The sequence below is a fragment of the Gavia stellata genome, chromosome 31 (genome assembly GCF_030936135.1).
Source record: "Gavia stellata isolate bGavSte3 chromosome 31, bGavSte3.hap2, whole genome shotgun sequence".
NCBI lineage: Eukaryota > Metazoa > Chordata > Aves > Gaviiformes > Gaviidae > Gavia > Gavia stellata.
In genome coordinates, this window is record NC_082624.1 from 2,847,587 (window position 1) to 2,866,716 (window position 19,130).

The window sequence follows — 19,130 nt, forward strand, 5'->3', positions numbered from 1 at the left end:
CTGACACAGCAAACATCACTCTCCTCTTCAGAGCAAGCCAGAAGCCGATGTAAACGAACTTTAATTTGGAGCCCAAGTGACAACGGCTCCACAGCATGGAGAAGCTTTGATGGACACTTCAGACCCTGCAGACAGGTAGTGGCAGGTATCTCAAATGACATTGCTGAGCAGACACAGCAGCAGCAACCTCCACCTTGTCAGGTTTCCTCTAAGCCAGTTGTAAGGCAGAATCAGGACTAACACAAGGTAATTAAAAGCATCAGTGATTTCCTCTTGGGAGAAATGTAAATTTGAGACCCTTCGGAACATTTATGTTACTTAAAAATTGAATCTTCCCAAAAAGGCAGAAATGATTTTAACCTGCAATTCCAATACTTCTCATCATGTACTCCTGGAAAGTAGGATAAAGAGCCTCAGTTTCATGTAGCCTCACTCCTGCACCCCAAGAAAAATGCAAAAGGAGTTAAATTTGACTTGGAAATGGTGGCTATTAACTGTGCTATAATGGTAAAAACTTAGCGAGAACGGTAGATTTTCTAGTATGTTTCTGGATCCTCCTCATTGCTCCTGGTGCTGCACTTCTAAGATGTTCTTAAGAACTCTTCTCCCCAGCAATGCCAGGCAAATGTTGCCTGTAGGACCTTCTGAGAACTGATCTCATCACTCTCTCTACCTGAAAAGGGAGTGAAGTATAAGAGCCTCGCATGAACATTATCAGCCGCTCACCATGGCTTTCCTCCCTGGAAACTCCTCCGACTGCTCCAACTGCACCCACTCTGTGGGACCTGTGAACATTTCAAAGGCCATTTTACTAGGTGTTATTCTAGGGGGGCTGATAGTTTTTGGGGTTTTGGGTAATATTCTGGTTATCCTCTCCGTAGCCTGCCACAGACATCTTCAGAGTGTTACCCACTATTATATAATTAACCTGGCTGTAGCTGACCTCCTCTTGACTTCCACAGTCCTGCCCTTCTCGGCTACTATGGAGATTTTGGGCTACTGGACCTTTGGGAGAATCTTCTGCAACATCTGGGCAGCTGTTGATGTCCTTTGCTGCACTGCTTCCATTATGAGCCTCTGTATCATCTCGATAGACAGATACATTGGGGTGAGCTACCCACTGAGATACCCAAGTATAGTGACAGAGAAGAGAGGCCTCCTGGCATTACTGTGTGTTTGGGCATTGTCTCTGGTGATATCGATCGGACCTCTTTTTGGCTGGAAGGAACCAGCACCAGAAGATGAGACCATCTGTCAAATCACCGAGGAGCCTGGCTACGTGCTGTTCTCGGCTCTAGGCTCCTTCTACCTCCCGCTGACTATTATCTTGGTGATGTATTGCCGGGTGTATGTAGTGGCCAAAAGGGAAAACAAAGGTCTGACTTCTGGTCTGAAGACAGAGAGATCTCGTTCTGAAGAAGTGACCCTGCGGATCCATCGTAAAAATACTCCTGAAGCGAGCGGATCGGCATCCAACCCCAAGAGCAAGCATCATTTCTCGGTGCGTCTCCTCAAGTTCTCCAGGGAGAAGAAAGCTGCCAAGACCCTGGGAATAGTTGTGGGATGCTTCGTTCTGTGCTGGCTTCCATTTTTTGTAGTAATGCCTCTTGGTAAGTAAAGCAAAACCCTGTACCTTTTACAGCACCTTCCCTGGAGGGAGGGCCATGCTTGCGCCCACATACAGCAATGCTGATCAGAAAAGCTCTGAGGGAATAATTTTCTACTGGAAAGCTGTCAAAATCAAAACGTTCACCATCACAAAGCTGTGAACGTGAAAAATCAAAGTCTCAAATGAAAAAAACATCTCTGGTTCAAAGAGAAGCATAGAATTTTTAAAATAATGGACAGGATTTAGTACTCTTTTTCCATATAGAAAATACTCTTTCAGAACTAGGACTGTTATTTCTGACTAACTCTGCTATAGGAACAATACCTTCAGATGTGTGTGTGTTTATATCTAAGTTCACAGGTGATATAAATATGTAAAAGGTCAAGATATAAATATGTAAAAGGTCAAGATATAAATATGTAAAAGGTCAAGATATAAATATGTAAAAGGTCAAGATATAAATGCATGCAGGGTCAAAGTAGCTGTTCACAGACTTGGGGCCAGATCTCCTGGAGTGCCACTCGACACCTAATACTTCCCACTCTAAGGAAAAAAAAATCAGCTTCCCATCAGGAAAGTCACAGTATGAGATACCATACTCCAAATGAAATGAATGTATTATTTATTTTAACATACGACTAGTAAAAGGACAGCAGTGAGGATCCTTCAGACTAATTTTATACTTCTCTGGCTTGTATCTATTGTGGAAACCCACTGAGCCCACTGGCCAAAACTGGCTTCAGCCATCATGCTGAATATGAATATTTATTCACCAGCTGTAATTCTAAAGGGGAGGAAAGTCAGGGATTTGTTCTGCTTTGCTATCACTGAAATATAAAGAAGTAATTAGAATTTTAATTAAACCTTGCTCAGTCACCTTTGATGCGACTTCAGGATTTAAAAGCTGAATACTAATTTCATAGCTATAACTGAGTGCGATGTATGTGGCACGTCACACTGAGGTTTGCTCTGCAACAGCTGTACTAAAACTAAAATATTAGTTTTTGAAACATGGAACCTTAAACCTGTGACTTACTCAATTTCAGTAGCTTTTCTTATGGAAAGGGCTTATGCTGTACAGGAAAAATAAAGTAAGGTTGTGTGGAAGTTTTAGCTAGTAACAGAACAAAGTGTACAATTAAGAAAAAGAAAAACCAGCCTTACCTAAAAATGAAAAGAAAGATTTGGGGATTTTCTTTTTCTTTTAAACCTTATAAAAAGCTGTTTTTTTCAATTAAGCTCTCTACTGGATTTACCAAGCTTACCAGGTTGCTTCACAAAAACCTGTCGCTAATGTTGCCATGTGAAAAACCCCAAAATAGACAATCTTTTCTGTTGGTCAATACTGGGAAGTGCTGGAGTAAGAGATGTAGATGTTTCATGAGGAGAAGCCCTGAAAGGCCTGGCTCCTGCCGTCCAGGATGTCAGCATGTTGGAATGCTGGTTGCCAAGATGTCCGAAACATACCCAAAAAGGGTTGGCAAGAACACATTAAGCACACTTCTTTTCATCTGCAAGTGCGGTTGCCCACACAGAACTGTTATCAATTAATTTGCTGGGGATTTAAGAAATTTTCTGGATTCAAGAGTGGCTTTGCATCTTTCTTCGGTCCCTTGTATAGAAACTTTCTTGAGGTTAGCTTCCCTATCTTTGCAGGGTTACTATGTTATTTTCAAAGCATATAATAAGTCTTTCAAAACTTATTTGCTACTTTTGTTTAAAGACAAAAGACTATTAAACAGACAAGTGACACAAAATAATGTGTCTTCAAAAAACCCAAGGAAACGCCTTGATGCAGACTGTCCCACCCAGAGATGATTGCACATAGCAACATAAAGCTATACCATGCAGAACACTTTCTGAAAGACAGTAACCATTGTCAGACCTATGCTGCAGGCAGGTGAAGGCAGGCACAGGGCGGAGAAGTGATCCGTCCGGGATCACGCAGCAGATTAGCGAGTGGCAGAGGTCAGACCTTTCAGACATGCAGAGCACTCCCTTGGTGAAACCAACGGCAGCTGTGGAGTTCACAGGACAGCCGGCTGGGCAACCAGAGCTTTGTCCTGCAGCAGACCAGCTCTGCAGCTTTGTGGCCATGGGACAGAGCTATGAATGATCCCATCACCCATGGGCTGCTGCAGGTCACTTCCGTCACTTGCAGGAGTTGGAGCCTTTCAAAAGCAGGTCACCCTCAGTGAGACAGACATTCTTAAACTATGCCACACAAACCACTTCAGACAACGGGCAGGTGTTTACCGCTCTATGCAGCAGAAGTTCCCAAAATATAAGTTTATTTTACTGTCATCTCCAACATCTTCAAGATCCCCACATCTACTAACATCAACTCCACCAGCCAAGAACCACTTTAAAACAAGAAACACCAGGCTTGTTAAAATGTACAATAAATGGGGGTAGAAACTTCTGGGGTGTAGGTGTGGGAAGGGCAAGAGTGATAGAAGGATATCAAGAGGGGGATAAAGGCGCAACAACCATACCAGCAGATGCTGCTGAACAATAACTGGACAAACAGTTTGAGTATCCCTGCCATAAAACAATATCTTAATTGAAATTGGTGTGTAAAGTTGCCAGTTGCTATCTACGTAACGTATATCTTACCTTCTCAGATGGATAGAGTTTCATTCCAGGCAAAGGGTCTCTGCCAAGGCTTTCAGTCCAATACACCTTCCTCTCACTTTGCTTTGCTGTTTGTGGAGTAAGCCAGGGAATGATAATCCTGTTGTATGAAAAGAACTGAGGTTAAGATTTGTTTTTTCTCTACATGCTGGAGTGCAAACCCCCCTTCAAAAAACTTCTGTAAAATAAGAGTGCCAAACCAGCTAATTTCTCCTAGAAGTAGTCAGGTTTTCATTTCTGCATGCACCTTCTCTCCCTATTTAGAGGTGACCCAGTGGCTCCACTCCTAGTCTCAAAGCTTCTTTGAACTCAACATACCTTCACATATTATTTAACAAAACCTTCCAACTCAAAGCTCAAGTGCCACCCAACTAAATCCACAGTCTTTGTGTTCCCCTAATTAGACCTTGGCTCCTCTCCAGACACATAGCTTTCCTAGTGCAATGAAAGGTCCTTTTCCATGATAGTTTAGACTGACTGAAACACAGGGTACGAGGTAGCAATAGGCATCTAAATAGGAGTTTAAACAGAACCAGCAAGAACTTCGTGGTCCTTTGTCTATGTCCACTAGTCTCCACATACAACACCTGCTCTTAGCTCAAAATCTGTCTCTACTCCACAGCAGTAGAAGTCTGATGGTATAAAGTGCTTTTTATTCTGCAGACCTTCCTTTGAACTACTATTACACACAAAAAAAGCTGTAAACACATTGCTGAATTAACTTTATTGGGGAAATTCTGCACAGACTCTTCCTATAAATGTCATTACCTAACAGCAATCATGTCCAACACTTTAGCCCTCGTATTAAGTTGTAAAGAAAGAATGATGTCCAAGTACATCTACATCTCTCTGCAACTGCTTCCCAAGCAGGTGGTTTTCAGATACGTCCACTAAACTCTACACTAGGCATCCACCTTCCTATAAGGATAAGCATACAAGGGATTTATTCAACAGAAGGAAATGTTCATCTTCTGAATAGGTTACTTGTCTGTTTAGAAACTCTAAATACTTCCACTGGCTGCCACTTGTTCAGTACAGACTGATGCTTGCTCCAGGTAGACTATGAGAGCATCCTACCCCATCCAGGTAGTCTGATATTCAGCCCTCAGAGTAGCTGGAAAGGATGCTTCCCTGTCCACTTCAGGGTTACTGCTCTCACATATCTCCTACACCTGTTGCATCATTTTCTTAATCTCTTGTTTCTCTTGTGCAACACTTCATCACCATATTGCCAACAGCTAGCCACTAATTAATCTCTTGAGCATCCCCATTTAACATCCCCTCATGTTAATTTGCATGGCAAAAACAGCTTTAAAAGCTTTTTAGTGCTGACCTTCACACTTTGGTTACTCCATGCTTGGCTCCCTTCTCAAAACCTAACCGCACTAAAGCACTCCATTCAAATAGCCAGGAGGGATGCAAGGCAGGTGTCCCTTTACATGAAAAAACACACTGCTTTACTGAAGGGAATTGATCTGTGATCTAGCTAGGAGGCCTAGCAGGTGATAAAGCTGCATTTTTGTTTTGTACATTAGTCACTTCTTATCACCAAGTTTCTTTTTTCCAAGTAAGCTATAAAGTGAAGCCCTCCCTACTTCTCTTCCCAAAGTTCTTTAAGATCTTGTTTGACACATTGCCAAAGTTCTTTAAGATCTGGGGCAAAAAAAAATGCCCTGAAGTAAGCAATATTGCTTTTCAAATTGGAGTAACCATAGCCTCTTAGGCACTAGCAAACAGGGACTACTTGAAGCTGAACTAGAACCTGAGAACAGGCTCCTAGAGGAACTTGAATGTCAGGGAGCAGCAAGAGCCGGGCTACTCCAGGAGGGAGAATGAGCCTGGAACAGAGGGTGACAACAGCACAGGCAGGAGCCATGCCCTCCCCAAAAACACGCACTCACCGTACCTGAGCCAAAGCAGGCAGAGGTGGCATCTGTGACAGGTTCAGCTGACAATCCAGCAATCATCACACAAGCAAAAAATAACAACACAGAGCCAGCAAAGAACAAGCCTGAGCTTGCCTACATCACTCAAAGAGAGATAAGAAGACGACCCTGACCTTATATGCAGCTCCTAGGCCCATGGGCAGAGAGTTTGTGGGTAGAGACCACAGATGAGGCTCATCTGGGCAATTAAGGCTTGTTGGGCCCTGGTGTTCTACAATAACAGCCTGTCACAACAGCAGGTTTCTCCCACTTCTGTTTTTTGTTTTCCTCTTGCAATTGCTAGAAAGGGATATAGACAGATATAGAAAGAAATACTCAGAACTAGAAGAGTCCAGAAATTCAGTTCATGCCCGTAGTGATGGCACCAGTTTTCAAGGTGACGTTGAGGATGATGTCACAACTGACAGAGCAGACCTTTTTCTGTAACTGGAAGACACTTACGGGTTGCTCTGGGAATTTTTCAGAAGGTTTCTTTTCAACAACATGGGTGACAGTGCTTGGAGGTTGTTTTGAGGCGAAACATAGAATCATAGAACTGATAGAAAATCATAGATTCAAAATAGAATCATAGAACTGATGAAAAAAAGAAAAAGGGTTGGGATATTACAAAAATAGTCCTAAGCTGGGATTGATGGTTCATCTCAACAAGCCCTCAGAAGCAAACTCACAGAGCTTTATTTGTTGTCCACTTTCTGTGACAAGCTAGCTTAAATCTATCTGTTTGTAGAGGTTGCTTTCAGAAGCAGAAAGAAGAAAAAAGGGAAAGTCTGAGCCAGGATGGCACAGGGGAAAAAACAATCCAGACTACTAAACTGGGCAAGGGAGGGGAAGGCTTTTAGCATTTGTCGATCATTCTCATGACAAAGAGAGCAGAAAAGAGGATACCCTGGAGGGTATTTATATTTGTAGTAGAGCAGTAAATTAGTCTTGTGAACTGACACGAACACTGTCAAGGGAATCCCTTAATCCCGTCTACGTGCCTGTCTGCAGCTGGTTTCTAATTACTATTTTGTGGTAGTTTTTTACCTGGAGTCAAAGAGAATAACTCTCTACTTTCACTAGAAGTAAACCAGAAAAGTAAAATGCATTTTTCTACCTCTGCCATTGATACGATGTCTCAGGAGGTCACAAGGCAGGGAGTAGGAACATGCACCAACATCTGGAGGTTGGTGGATTTATCCCTGTGTTTTCCTGTAAGGTTTGCATTTGCTGTATATATCACCACTTGTTAGATGTTTTAATAAGGTGGCTGATTTAACTACGGCAGTTGCTTGGGCTCCAGAGGCATGAGTTCATACCCAGCCCACTCAGCTGTAAGTGGGAAACTTATTTTTGGAAGTCAAAGGTGGCCAGGCATGACAGAAAAGCTACAGTTGTTTGTATGCTATCAGATACAGAAATTCATTTACCTTAATCACGCTGCTAAGGCATGGTTGACCTGTCCTTCTCTATGTTGCAATGCTGGGACAACATGAAGCTTCCGTTTTGTCTGGTAGGGTACAGTATTTCCTAAAGGCTGTGCTTCAAGGGACCACCTAATTTTTGGTACCAGTGAAAAACATAGCAGGTATAGCTTTATGGTCTCTTGCTCTTTTCAAGATCATCTGAGTCTTGATTCAATGTGTTCTCCCACCAGAACATGTTCAGATCAACTCCCACAGCTTCTGGATAAGCCATCTTGTGACCTGCCACTTACTGTCAAAGTAACTGGTCTTTGGACCATATTCCATTGTCACCGTGAACCAGAACATGACAGAGTCAGGGCAGGGAAGTTAAACCAGGGTCTCTGCTTCATATCTTATCACAGCAGGCGTTCAAATACTTGCTACTGTTTTGACGTTTATACCCTGCAATTCACTCTGTTCCCGACCTACTGACTCCTGCAGACACCGGTGTTTTAATGAGCAAAATCTGGGAATGCCATTTCAGAGTAACACACAGGATCCACCAGTGTGACATACTGAGAGCAGTTTAAACATGGTTTTTAGGGTCTTTTGGGGGCCCAGAAAGGCAGTGCTTGTGACTCATCCATCCCCCATAGTTTAAGCAGCAGTACAATGGGAACTGCCACGGTGTGAGATTCAGCAGTGAGCTGGGATCCCTCAGAAACAGGTTAGCTGTAGGTACTGAACAGAAAGTCACCAATTTCCTAGAGAATCAAAATAATTTTGGGTGATGATACTGAGGCAATGGGTGGTATTGTCTTTTCCTGCGAAGGCAGTGTTGAAGAGAAGGTGTTTACATGTTGGGAGGGGCAATAAGTTTGCTGGTGGGGAAGGTAAGGAAGAGAAAGCAAAAGTTTTCCTGAGAAACAGAACTGTGTAGAATTCCACCAGCCTTCCAGGGAATCGCTGTCCCGGCATTTCCCCATACAGAAGGTAAAGAGCTTCACTTCTTTTCATGAATTACCTCTTTTCTTCTTTAGAATTGGATAGATGGTCTCGTAGTAGTAAATAGAGGCACGGGACCCTCCTGTCCCTCCCACCCCTTCACTTGGAGGGCAGGGAGTAAGGCAAGCAGCCCGTGCCCTCCCTTGACATCTTCATGGCTGGGTCATTCAGCTATTCAGAGAAGCAAGGGTCTGAATCTCTTTTCTTTCTGTTGTTAAAATGGTAATATATATAATAGTATAATAAAACAGTAAAATAATAAAATAAAATTAATAACAGCTGTGACAACCTAACCCTCAATATAGTTTTCATATCAGAAAATGCTGAATTCCAGCCATGGAGGAAATACTCAGAGCTAGATTCCTCACATTAGCATTTCAGTGTGTTCCCTCAGCGACAAAAAGAAAAAAAGAAATAAAGGGGAAAAAAAAAACAGACTAAAGCCCCAGCTCATTCTCTGGAGCCCAGGTCAGGGAGAAGAAGGGTGTTTACACTCCTTGAGTCATGGAGCACAAGTGTGTGTGTGCTGTTACATCATTGAATGGGGAGAAAATAAGCCATGAAGAAAAACAGTCAAGATATTTTCTTGGCAAGTTGTTTTTTTTTTTGCTAATCACAAGGCACATTTTTCATAAAGGCAGACTGGGAAGGCTTTGTTGGTCTAGGTTGATAACTCAGCTACACTGAAATCAATGGTAAAGCTCCTGCTGACTTCCCTGGGACTAACATTTCTCCACCGTTACCGAGTCCTGAAACGTTGTGTCCCACTGACTCATACCGCAGCAAAGCAGCGTAAGGCATTGGCAATATTAATAGCCATTTAAACTGAAAACAAGGGAGAGAAAGTGGAGTCGGTTGTGCTGTGTTTCGTGATTCACATCCGTGGCTCTCCTGCATGCGCTACCTGTCAGAGAAGGCTTGTCCTTGTCTTCCAAAAGTTCCTGCTTTGTGTAGTCACCACTTTCAAGTCCCTGGAGTAAATGAACCAAGAATGTAATTTTTTACTCACTCTCAAGCGTCATGGCGCAATTTAGGATGTGTTAGTGATTGAAAGGTGATGAGTGATTCTCCCACCCCACCCAGCAAATGTCAGGATTGATCTTCAATTTGGATACACAAGGGAGAGATACTCAGCTTTTGCTGAAGAAGATAATTCCCATATTGTTAACCCCAAGGATTCCAAAATCACGACCGACAACCACAGATGACAAACTCATGAGGCAGGCTGAGACAGACTCATCTTTTCAAACTGTTCTCTGAACCACCCGCTTGGGGTTTTTTTAATTTTTAAAGGAAAGCTAAGATTTTGTTGTAAGTGCATGACTCTGAGAGCGAGGGCTTCGGGATGAATATCAAATATCTTAAAAATGTGAGCAACGAGATCCAGAACCATTCCACTGCAGTAACAGCATGGGAGCTGGAATTTCAATGACAATGAAATTGATTTGTAAAACGATGTGATTATTTGGGTTTACATGGGTAACAAAACCTCAGTTTACCTTCTCATGGCTTTTTATCGGCTTTCTAAATCTGCAGCTGCCCACAGTGAATCTGGAAATAGTTGCTTGCTGAGATGTTTGCTCTTTGCCAGAAATATCATCCATCGTAAGTGGGTACAATAAGAAACAGAGCATAAATTAGGTCTGAAAAAATCCAAATAATCAGAGCACCGTTCCCAGACTGACCCATTCCTGTTGCCTGTCCTTTCCACCTCTCACCTCTGTCCAAACACCCGCACCCTCCTGATGCCCCAGAGATCTGAATTCAGGCCCTTGTGAAGAGAAACAAACGCTCACTCCTTCTATGTCTGTTTATTATGGGTCAGGGATACCTAGGCACAAAGTCACTCTCATTTTCCACCTGAATCACCCGATATTCCAGGCCCTGGGACAGGCACAGCTGTAAACGTGCAAGACTTGCCAGATGCAGGCTTTTACCCTTCCTCACGTCTATGAACCTCCGTTCTGCATTCGTTACGTTAATTTGAGTGTACAAAACCCCGAAGCGTTTCCTGCTGTTCAAGGGTACTTTGATCCCATTTTTTGTTCCCACAGAAAATACTTCCCATAAGGGAGCAGCAGGGTGAGACATGCTGGGAGAGCGTGTACGTACAGAGGGCAGCTGTCGGATGTCTGCAGCAATACATATATATATATAAAAATATACTTTCCAGGGGATGGTTTGTGTTTGACCCAAGATGCAGTATAGAGTGCCAGTCTTATAGAATAAAGTTCAGTGCTAACACTGAGCCTGGGAACACAAGATGTAACACATTTATCAAAGTTTGTGGAGCAGACTGCCTCACGAGAGATCTAGGGTGCCCCTGGTACAGAGTTAATCTGTGTGGGGACATCAGTGCTCCTCTGTGCTTCATCCTCTGGGGCTTTAGGGCAATTGCTCTGGAGTAGCTGTTTGACCCCTTTAGGGCAGATCCCAGGACCCGAGTTTTAAGCTTTGCCTCCCTGTAAATCAGACCGCTATCCCTGTTTTCAGTTTGCTGTGATTCCAGAGGCATAGTTCCTATATGTCAGAGGCGAGAGATGCTAGGATTTTTGCTTGACTTCTGTGCAACATTTAAAATGGGTACTTCTCCTGATTTCCTAGGACATTTCAAGCCCTGATAACATAACACTGACAAATACCCTTTGGTTCTCTGCTCACAAGGTGCGCAGGCACTGCTGTCGTCTCCTGAGCAGAGTCTGGAGCTGCCGACTTCCAGGTACTGCAGGCAGCTACTCATTGCAAGCTCTGAACACACGGGCATGACTGCTTTGCAGGTTATTGCTGGTCTCATCACGTGTGGGTACAGCCCTGATCTCACCCCCTCACTACCGTAGCCATACACGCCTGCCTGCCTTTTCCCGTGCTCTGACTCAGTCACCAGATTTGTGCCATACGACGTAAAAGGGGGAAAAAAAGTAGTGAACCTAAACAAAGCTGCGAGATTTAGTAGCAGAGATCGATTTTAACACCACTATGGGTCCATGGGTCACAAAAATGTATGGGATCTTATTCCCGTGGTGCTGACCGAGTCGATACAGAGTCAACAAATAACACAAGTTTCTGTAGTGTGGCAGCTTCTAAATCCGTCTTTGCTGCCCATCAGTGAAACGACGCACGACATCAGTACTGGTTTTTAAACAACCTATAATCAAGCAGCTCTGTAACTTCTGACAAATGACAAAGTCAAATTACATCTTTGTGACTGAATTGGCACTTACTCACCAGGAGGTACAAGGAAAACTTATCTCTCAGATCTGAAGAAACTTGGAGTTGACAAACAGGAAAATAAATGATGAGGGAAGGGAGTGCAGTCCTGACATTTTCAGGGGTGAGTGATGAAATACTTAATGGCAAAGTATCTCAGGAGGCTAATAGTACCTTTTATTTTATTTAATTTTCATATAACAAGCAATTGAATTGTGCTACTGGCACTTGAGAGTCCTCAATCTTTTGAAAACAAAGCAGGAATTCAAGCATCATTTAGTCAATCTACAATTCAAAGGCATTAAAAGATCTGTTGAAGTTTTCTTTACTGTTCCTCCAGCACAGACTGCAGGGAGACAATGGATGATGAAGCCTCTGAACTGTAATCAGTTTTGCCACTAGTTACCATTTTATTCCTGACAGCGTACTGGGGAAGACATTAAGGCCTGTGAATTGGATAGAGAATTAGTTTTATAGAAAGAAAACTTTTCACTTCTCAACTGCTGCTCACTATCCAATGCTAGTGGAGGATACCTGGATGGCAGCACTTTATTAATCTATGATTACACCTAGCCTAGAGCGAGAGAATTGGAAAAGCTTGCTCTGGAGAATTAGGTGCTATAACAGTTCTGTTTCCTCAGTCCTGGCTGCTAGTGGGCAAGTGTCCAACCCGAGCGGCCACTAACTGGCTGCTGCCAAGTGGTCAAGGATTGACTGGACATGGACTCTGAAGCGCTCACCCCAGTTCCGCCTCGTTTCTCTGTAATGCCTCACTGCTACGCAGGAAAGAGACAGTCTTAGACTGTATGCCTTAAAGAAGAGAGAATTCACCATGCCGCTTGGTTCTTTATTCTCATGGTTAATTACGGTCATTGTTTTTTTAAAAAAAAAAAAGCCTATGTTTTATTTCTACTTTGAACTCATCTGGCTTTAGCTGACAGCCACTGCCCGGTTCGATGTTTCAGCAAACTGACCAAAACACTTTATCACCAGGCTTAGCAGCACTGTTTGAAAATTACTCCCGCTTGCTACCAGATGCATCAACCACTGATATTCATCATGACAGCAGCATTATTAAAGGCCTGGAAGAAAAGAATACATTCTTAGTATTCTGTGGCCAGGGACATGGTTCCCCAAGGACTTGGAGAATATGATATTTTTCCCCTTTTGCCAGAAACTCATGTAGCCAACAGAAAAAATTAGGGAAAGTTATGAACTGCAGAGGTAACCAGGTGTCTGCAACAGAAGAGCATTGCTTTCTATGGCCCTTTGAATAGGACATCACACTTCTACAGAGGCGCTAAGCAAATCCTAACGTGCCCATAGTAACTCAGAGCGGTCCTGGATTTTGCTCATTACACAGAGAAGATGCAGGAGGTGAAACATTTTCTGCACCCTACACAGTAATTCAGTGGCTCGAGGTTTAGACATGCTGATCTTGATATATATTGCTCTGGAAGCTGAATAAGCTGTCGGATAGGTAGGAAGAGGGTCCAAATTATTTCTACTTTGATTTTACATCTAGCTCTGTTAAATATTGGCTCCATTGACCATCACTGGCTGCCTCAGCCCTTGCAAGATGCTGCTGACAATATTTCTTCCTATTGACATTTGTACTGTTTCATTCACAGGACAACACACAGTTATAACGAAGCCTGGAGACAGAGCTTTAGCTGGTCTAAGCTTATGCAACATCACTGACTAGCCCAACCAAGTGCACAGCAGAGCAAAGCTACTGTCCTAAAGTCCAAGTTGTATCCACCACTAGGAAGAAAGAGTTAAAGACAGCGTGTGATGGGGGCTACAGACAGCAAAGTCTGTACACTCTTAAAGCTACTTCGTTTTCTTTGCACTGTGTGTTGTTCCAAGGCAACAAGTCTCTACACTGATGAACCAAAAAAGGTTACATTAATAAATTAGCATGCAGATCCCCACCCCAAAAAAAGAGCAAGAGACAGACTCTGACACTGGCTATTTTCTATTTTTAACAGATTTTGGCAAGGCACTAGCATTCCATTTAGAGTGAGACAGAAGTTGCAGCAAACAGGAATTGTTATTGTTTACCCATTTTTACACTCAGCCTCCCACAGCTGATTCCCTAAACTGAGATTTGTTTCACCTTTTGTCTTAACACAAAATGGGAAAGCAGTAGATATGCTGCAATTAAATGAGGAAATAAAGAAAAAATTGAGCGTGATTTGGGCATTTAGAAGCCTTTCGTTATTTTTCATCTGCCAATGACTTCAGCCAGAAAGTTCTTTGAGAACGTTATTTAGTTGTTCTTCACTAAAGGAAAGCAGCATTAATTTGCTGAGAAAAATTCTAGGTCGTGGATATGCCTGCTCACTCATGCTTAACTGCAAAACAGCGTTTGCTTTCTTTAGCACAACATTTTTGGTCTTAAAAACCGATTGATGTTGAAACTGAGAGTGGAACTGCTCTAACTAGCTAGCCTGGAGCAACACAGGAGCAGTCACGGGGGCAGCGAGACTCGTGCTTGATGCCCAGGGTGTAACTGGGGTTGGAATCGGAGGTTCAGCAGCTCCAATACAAAGAGTGAGCTCCTGTGGCACGTCCTGCACTGCCTTTGGGTGTTCTGGCCCAGCCTGACTTCTCCGCTGCTCCACCACACCGCAGATGGCCCGGGGCTTAGGGGACCTCTCCCAAGTCAGAGATAACTGGGAGGCTTCTCCCCCTGCCACATCTCCTGTTCCTCCCCTGGCAGCAGCGTGCCCTCGGGGCACACCAGCTCCACTCAGAGCGCGGAAGCTGGTGCCACGGCAAGAAGACATTGCTTCGCGTTTCACAGCGGAGACCACGACCTGCAGAATGAGCGAGTCATTAATCACGCTGCACTATTTGTGTCTCTGGTTCAGGCAATATTTTGATACGTTCTCACACAGGCAAAAACACCCTGAGAATTCCTCTCCAGCTTCTGCCGCTTGAAAGCATTTGCTGCACTTGCTGTAGCTTTGTCTGACAAAGATGGGCAGAAAAAGATGCAAACCAAAGTTCAGCAGCTCTCAGAATTAACTTCGAACACCCTCTGATTGCAATACTAGCTTTTCCTGTTGGGGAGGTCCAACAACTGATCGATCCCTGTAAAGCCTGGGAGCTGCGTACAGGCGTAAACTGCAGAGGATGACAAACGTATTGATGCCTAAATCTTCCCCAGTATTTCTTTCCACATGCACATGCTTACGACTTTTCCGGGGGGAAGCAGGAAGACAAGCGTTTGTCAGTGCTAGAGGTTCTGTTTATTATAAACTTGACTATAAAGTCCAAAACAAGCCACTAATGTTTCCTGGGAAATTATTTCTCTTCCTGTGCCCAAACTAATTACTGACACTGGTACGATAGAACCACTTTTTCTTTTTTTTTTTTCCTTTCTTTTAAAGGAAGCAAGAAACACCCTTTCCCCTTGACAACATATGGCAAATATTTCTCTGGTTCTAGATTCATTTTGCAAAATTGGTCTTAGAAGTGCTGTTGTCACTTCTTCCCACCCCAGCACCACTCTGAGTTTAGTCTTCTGGTTCATTCACATTCAGACAATATTGTTTTTATTTCTGAGTGAAGAGAAGTGCCAAATAAGAGAATTACAGAATCTTGTTACAATGGCCACTCCCCAGTGTCATTCAAGAAAAGCAACAGATTTCTAAACAAGTCTCCGTAAGCAGCAGTGGTGACTCTTTGATATTAAATACATCTCTGTAGCTTTATAATAACATCTCTCCATGAGCAAATCTTGTAAGCATTTACTGACATCCTATTCAAATCATTTAAAGTTAAAAACTTGCTTATACAAGCAGTAAGGAGCTCAAGTTGTAGTTAAACAAAAAAAACCAAAGGTTTGTCATTAGGGAAAATGTTCCCAAGATTTTAAATCAGCAGATAACTCATAATTAAATCCTATGTTAACATATATCATAATCTATTTTCTAAAAAGGGTATCAGTAATGCTATGTAATTTTTCAATTCGCATGGTCACTTGTAGTTGACCGTTGTTGTGCCAAGACAGTGAAAACTCCTGAATGCCCAGTTCATGGCTCTGTCACTGATCTGCTCAATAAGCTTTGTCAAACAATTTCTAATTTTTTGAATGTTATTCTGCCTTTTCTAAAATACAAAGCCCCACAGTACTTTCCTTACTAAGGAGCCATCTAAGTTCTAGCTTTTTTAATCGTCTCTGGGCAGTAACCTTGCAAGAACATACCAGTTTCCAGGAGTAGCTCCAGTGTTCACTGACGTAAAAAGGAACATTTCCTTAACTTCTCTGAATTTTAGATGCATTCCACGAGATTGAAAAATGTGGAAAGTTAGATTTGCTAAAGGTTTCAAGAGAAAATCAGTACCCAATATTTTCTCATTTTTAAGACTTTTAGCTGGAATGCAGTCAACTGAGTAATCCTACTTTTCACTTACTCTGACTTCTGAAGTGGGGCCATTTTCTTGCCATTTGAAACCCCTTTGGATGACTTCCTAGATAAGACTGTTATTTGGCTAACAAATGTTGAATTAGAAGTCCTGGAGGAAGCAATTTTCCTCTATCACTTGATACCAGTCCTCTTGCTTGCCTCTCTGGCTGTAAATGGGAATACAACACTTGTATAATAAAGTAGATGTCCTGAATCAATCTCTGACAGAACATCCATGTCATGGTGTGACACTATACCTTCTGAAAGACTTGTTCCTGCAAGGATTGGGCTTCAAGTCATAAATTTTCCAAGACGGAACAGAATCTTATTTATTTTTTCCAGTGTTTAAGTTTCTTTGGTTACCTGCAATTTCTCACTGCCTCTGCCTTAACACTCTGTGTATTTTCCATTTTAGGTTCTTTCTTTCCTGCGATCAAACCCCCGGACACACTTTTTAAAATAACATTTTGGCTTGGATATTTAAACAGCTGCATCAACCCCATAATCTATCCGTGCTCAAGTCAAGAGTTTAAGAAAGCGTTCCAAAACGTCCTGAGAGCGCAGTGCCTCCGAAGGAAGCAAGCAGCAAAGAAGCAATCCCCAAGTTTCAACCTCAACCATCCCACTAGCCAAAGCATGGAGAGCGGCAAAGGTGTGGTCCGTATCCCTGTCGGCTCCGGAGAAACCTTCTACAAGATTTCCAAGTCGGATGGGGTCTGCGAATGGAAGATATTCTCCGCTGTGCAAAGCATGCCTGCAAAAAATGCCGTTTCTAAAGACTGTACTGCTGCCAAAGCGAAAAGCAAAGGTTTCCTCCAGGAATGCTGCTGTGCAGGCACTTCGGGGAACCTTGTCCATGAAAATTGTAAAGTGCCAACCATTAAAATACACACCATCTCCCTCAGTGAAAACGGGGAGGACGTCTAAAGGACTGAAAGAGCCCAGCAGCACAGGCTGGCAAACTTGTAGCTCTGCTAACGGGATGTTGCTCTTTTTATTGGGATGTAGAAGATGATGCTATGACAGTTGAAAGGATCCAGGTGAAACAAATAGCATACTGTAAAACTGGGCCAAAGCTTTGGAGGAGTGATGTCTTTGAGTGCTGGTAACCTGAACGAAGCCCCTTAAAGACAGTAAATGGCTTCAGTGGATGGTGAGCACCCTACGGTCTTCCAAGAGACATGCCTCTGCAAGTCATCTGCCTGACATTTAAAGGCTTTATTTTTCACTGTATTCCCCTGTTTCAAAGTTCCTACTGCTCTGATTTATGTACAATGGGGGAGAAAGAGCAAACCACGAAGACCTCATGCTGATTTCAGCATGGATGCTTTCAGACAGCTCCACATTTAGAGCCATTTTGTGATTCTGCCCCCCCAAAAAAGCTACACCTCAATTCAACAGCTGGGAGAGCTGAGGTTGGGAGGCTCAGGTCTTGGGACAGTGTTTACAGATCTCTGCTTACTTTTCATTAAGGGACTGTGGAGAAGAATGTTTTCCTACTATGTCTTGCCTCTTCTGCTCATGTCCAGTTCCTGGTGTGGCGAGGTCCTGCACCCCTTGTTGAAGAGAACAGGCAGCTCTTTGGATTTGCCTCTTCGGCTGGTCCTCATGCCTGGGCTGCACCAGGTGGGGATTTGGTCTTCTGTAATGCCCACAAGGCTGCTTGCCCTCAATGTGTCTGGAAAAGCAATCACTTCAGCTCACAGGGCACAGCAAAAACACCATCTTGGCTCTTGCCCTGCTTGGAGTCACTCTAAGTTTCCCTTTGTGCTGTGGATTGCAGTGAACTCCATTGCCAAGGAAAACTTGATCCAAGCGGCTGCAGTCCATCTAGCTTCAGAAACCAACCAGAACTTTTCTCTTTTGTACAACCAACCTCCCAAATCTCCAAACAGAACCAAATGAAAATTTGCATGCATCCTAGGTTTGTTTGGAAGGTCTCTGCGCTTTGATGCGGGTGTAATAAAATTCAAAACTAGGTAAGTCATCATCAAATAAGGCTCAAAGAGGTCACTGTCGCTCATCCATTTGTTTTCCTTGTTCTGAGTCCAGCAGGGATCTGCTTAAAAACTCAGTAACTCCGTGTTCAGGTGCTCACTAGTCAGATCAGTGCCACAGTCACTGGAAAAGCTGCAGACATTTTGCTGTCTCCCTGCCCAGTGTTATGCTACATTCCTTTTCTGACTCCTTCAATACCAAGCGCTCTAAGCCCCCTACGAGACCCTGGGTACCCCGGAGTCAGGAACTTCACCCTCGTTCTGAGCAGTGGCAGTTAAGCACGTTAAATGACTTAAGGACATACATCCCCATGAGAAAGGGCCATCCTTTGGGAATTTGGGAGAAAAGCATTTGGAAGCATGTTATATTTTAATATAGCTAATCCAAATAAATAAATAAAGGAGCTGTTCAGCATCTGGAAGAAATAGTGGGAGGAATTCTCTGTACAGTATTAGAAATAAGCAGCTCTTGACATAACTCCTCCTGAGCCTGCCAAGTAAGAATGCAGCTTCTTGAAACAACACATAAGCCTTTATTCATGTCTCAGTGTCAGCTCCTGTGCTGAATATCTCCTGGCTTGAAAAGGGAAAGGGCTTAAGATAAGGTTAGCTTTTACAGGATAGGCCCTTGAAAGGACACCTTGATATTACTGATGAGGAATCATTGTTTATTCATCTCCCATTCAGTATTAAGTCCCCAATGTCAAGAGAATTTTAGTCTTCTCTGTCTTTTATTTATGCGTGAATGAGATTTCTTTCCTCCTGCAAACACGTATTTGCAGCTAGAATATTATCGGACAATTTGCAAAAAGTAAAATCCAATCCTTGGAGTTCTTGCAATACTGTTGCTTTGCCCAGAAGCAGAAAGCAACCTCAGAGTGTAAATGTACTTCACATCTATACACGGCCAGGATGCCAATCAAGCACTG

General features: G+C 43.1%; 1 protein-coding gene across 1 annotated transcript; it reads left to right on the plus strand.

The window, feature by feature from the left end:
- The first annotated feature begins 727 nt into the window (after positions 1-727).
- Positions 728-17,131, plus strand: ADRA1A (adrenoceptor alpha 1A). Its single transcript, XM_009807076.2, has 2 exons — positions 728-1,610; positions 16,620-17,131. Exons 1-2 carry the CDS (start codon positions 728-730, stop codon positions 17,129-17,131), a joined length of 1,395 nt encoding a protein of 464 aa, XP_009805378.1.
- The last annotated feature ends 1,999 nt before the right edge of the window (positions 17,132-19,130 follow it).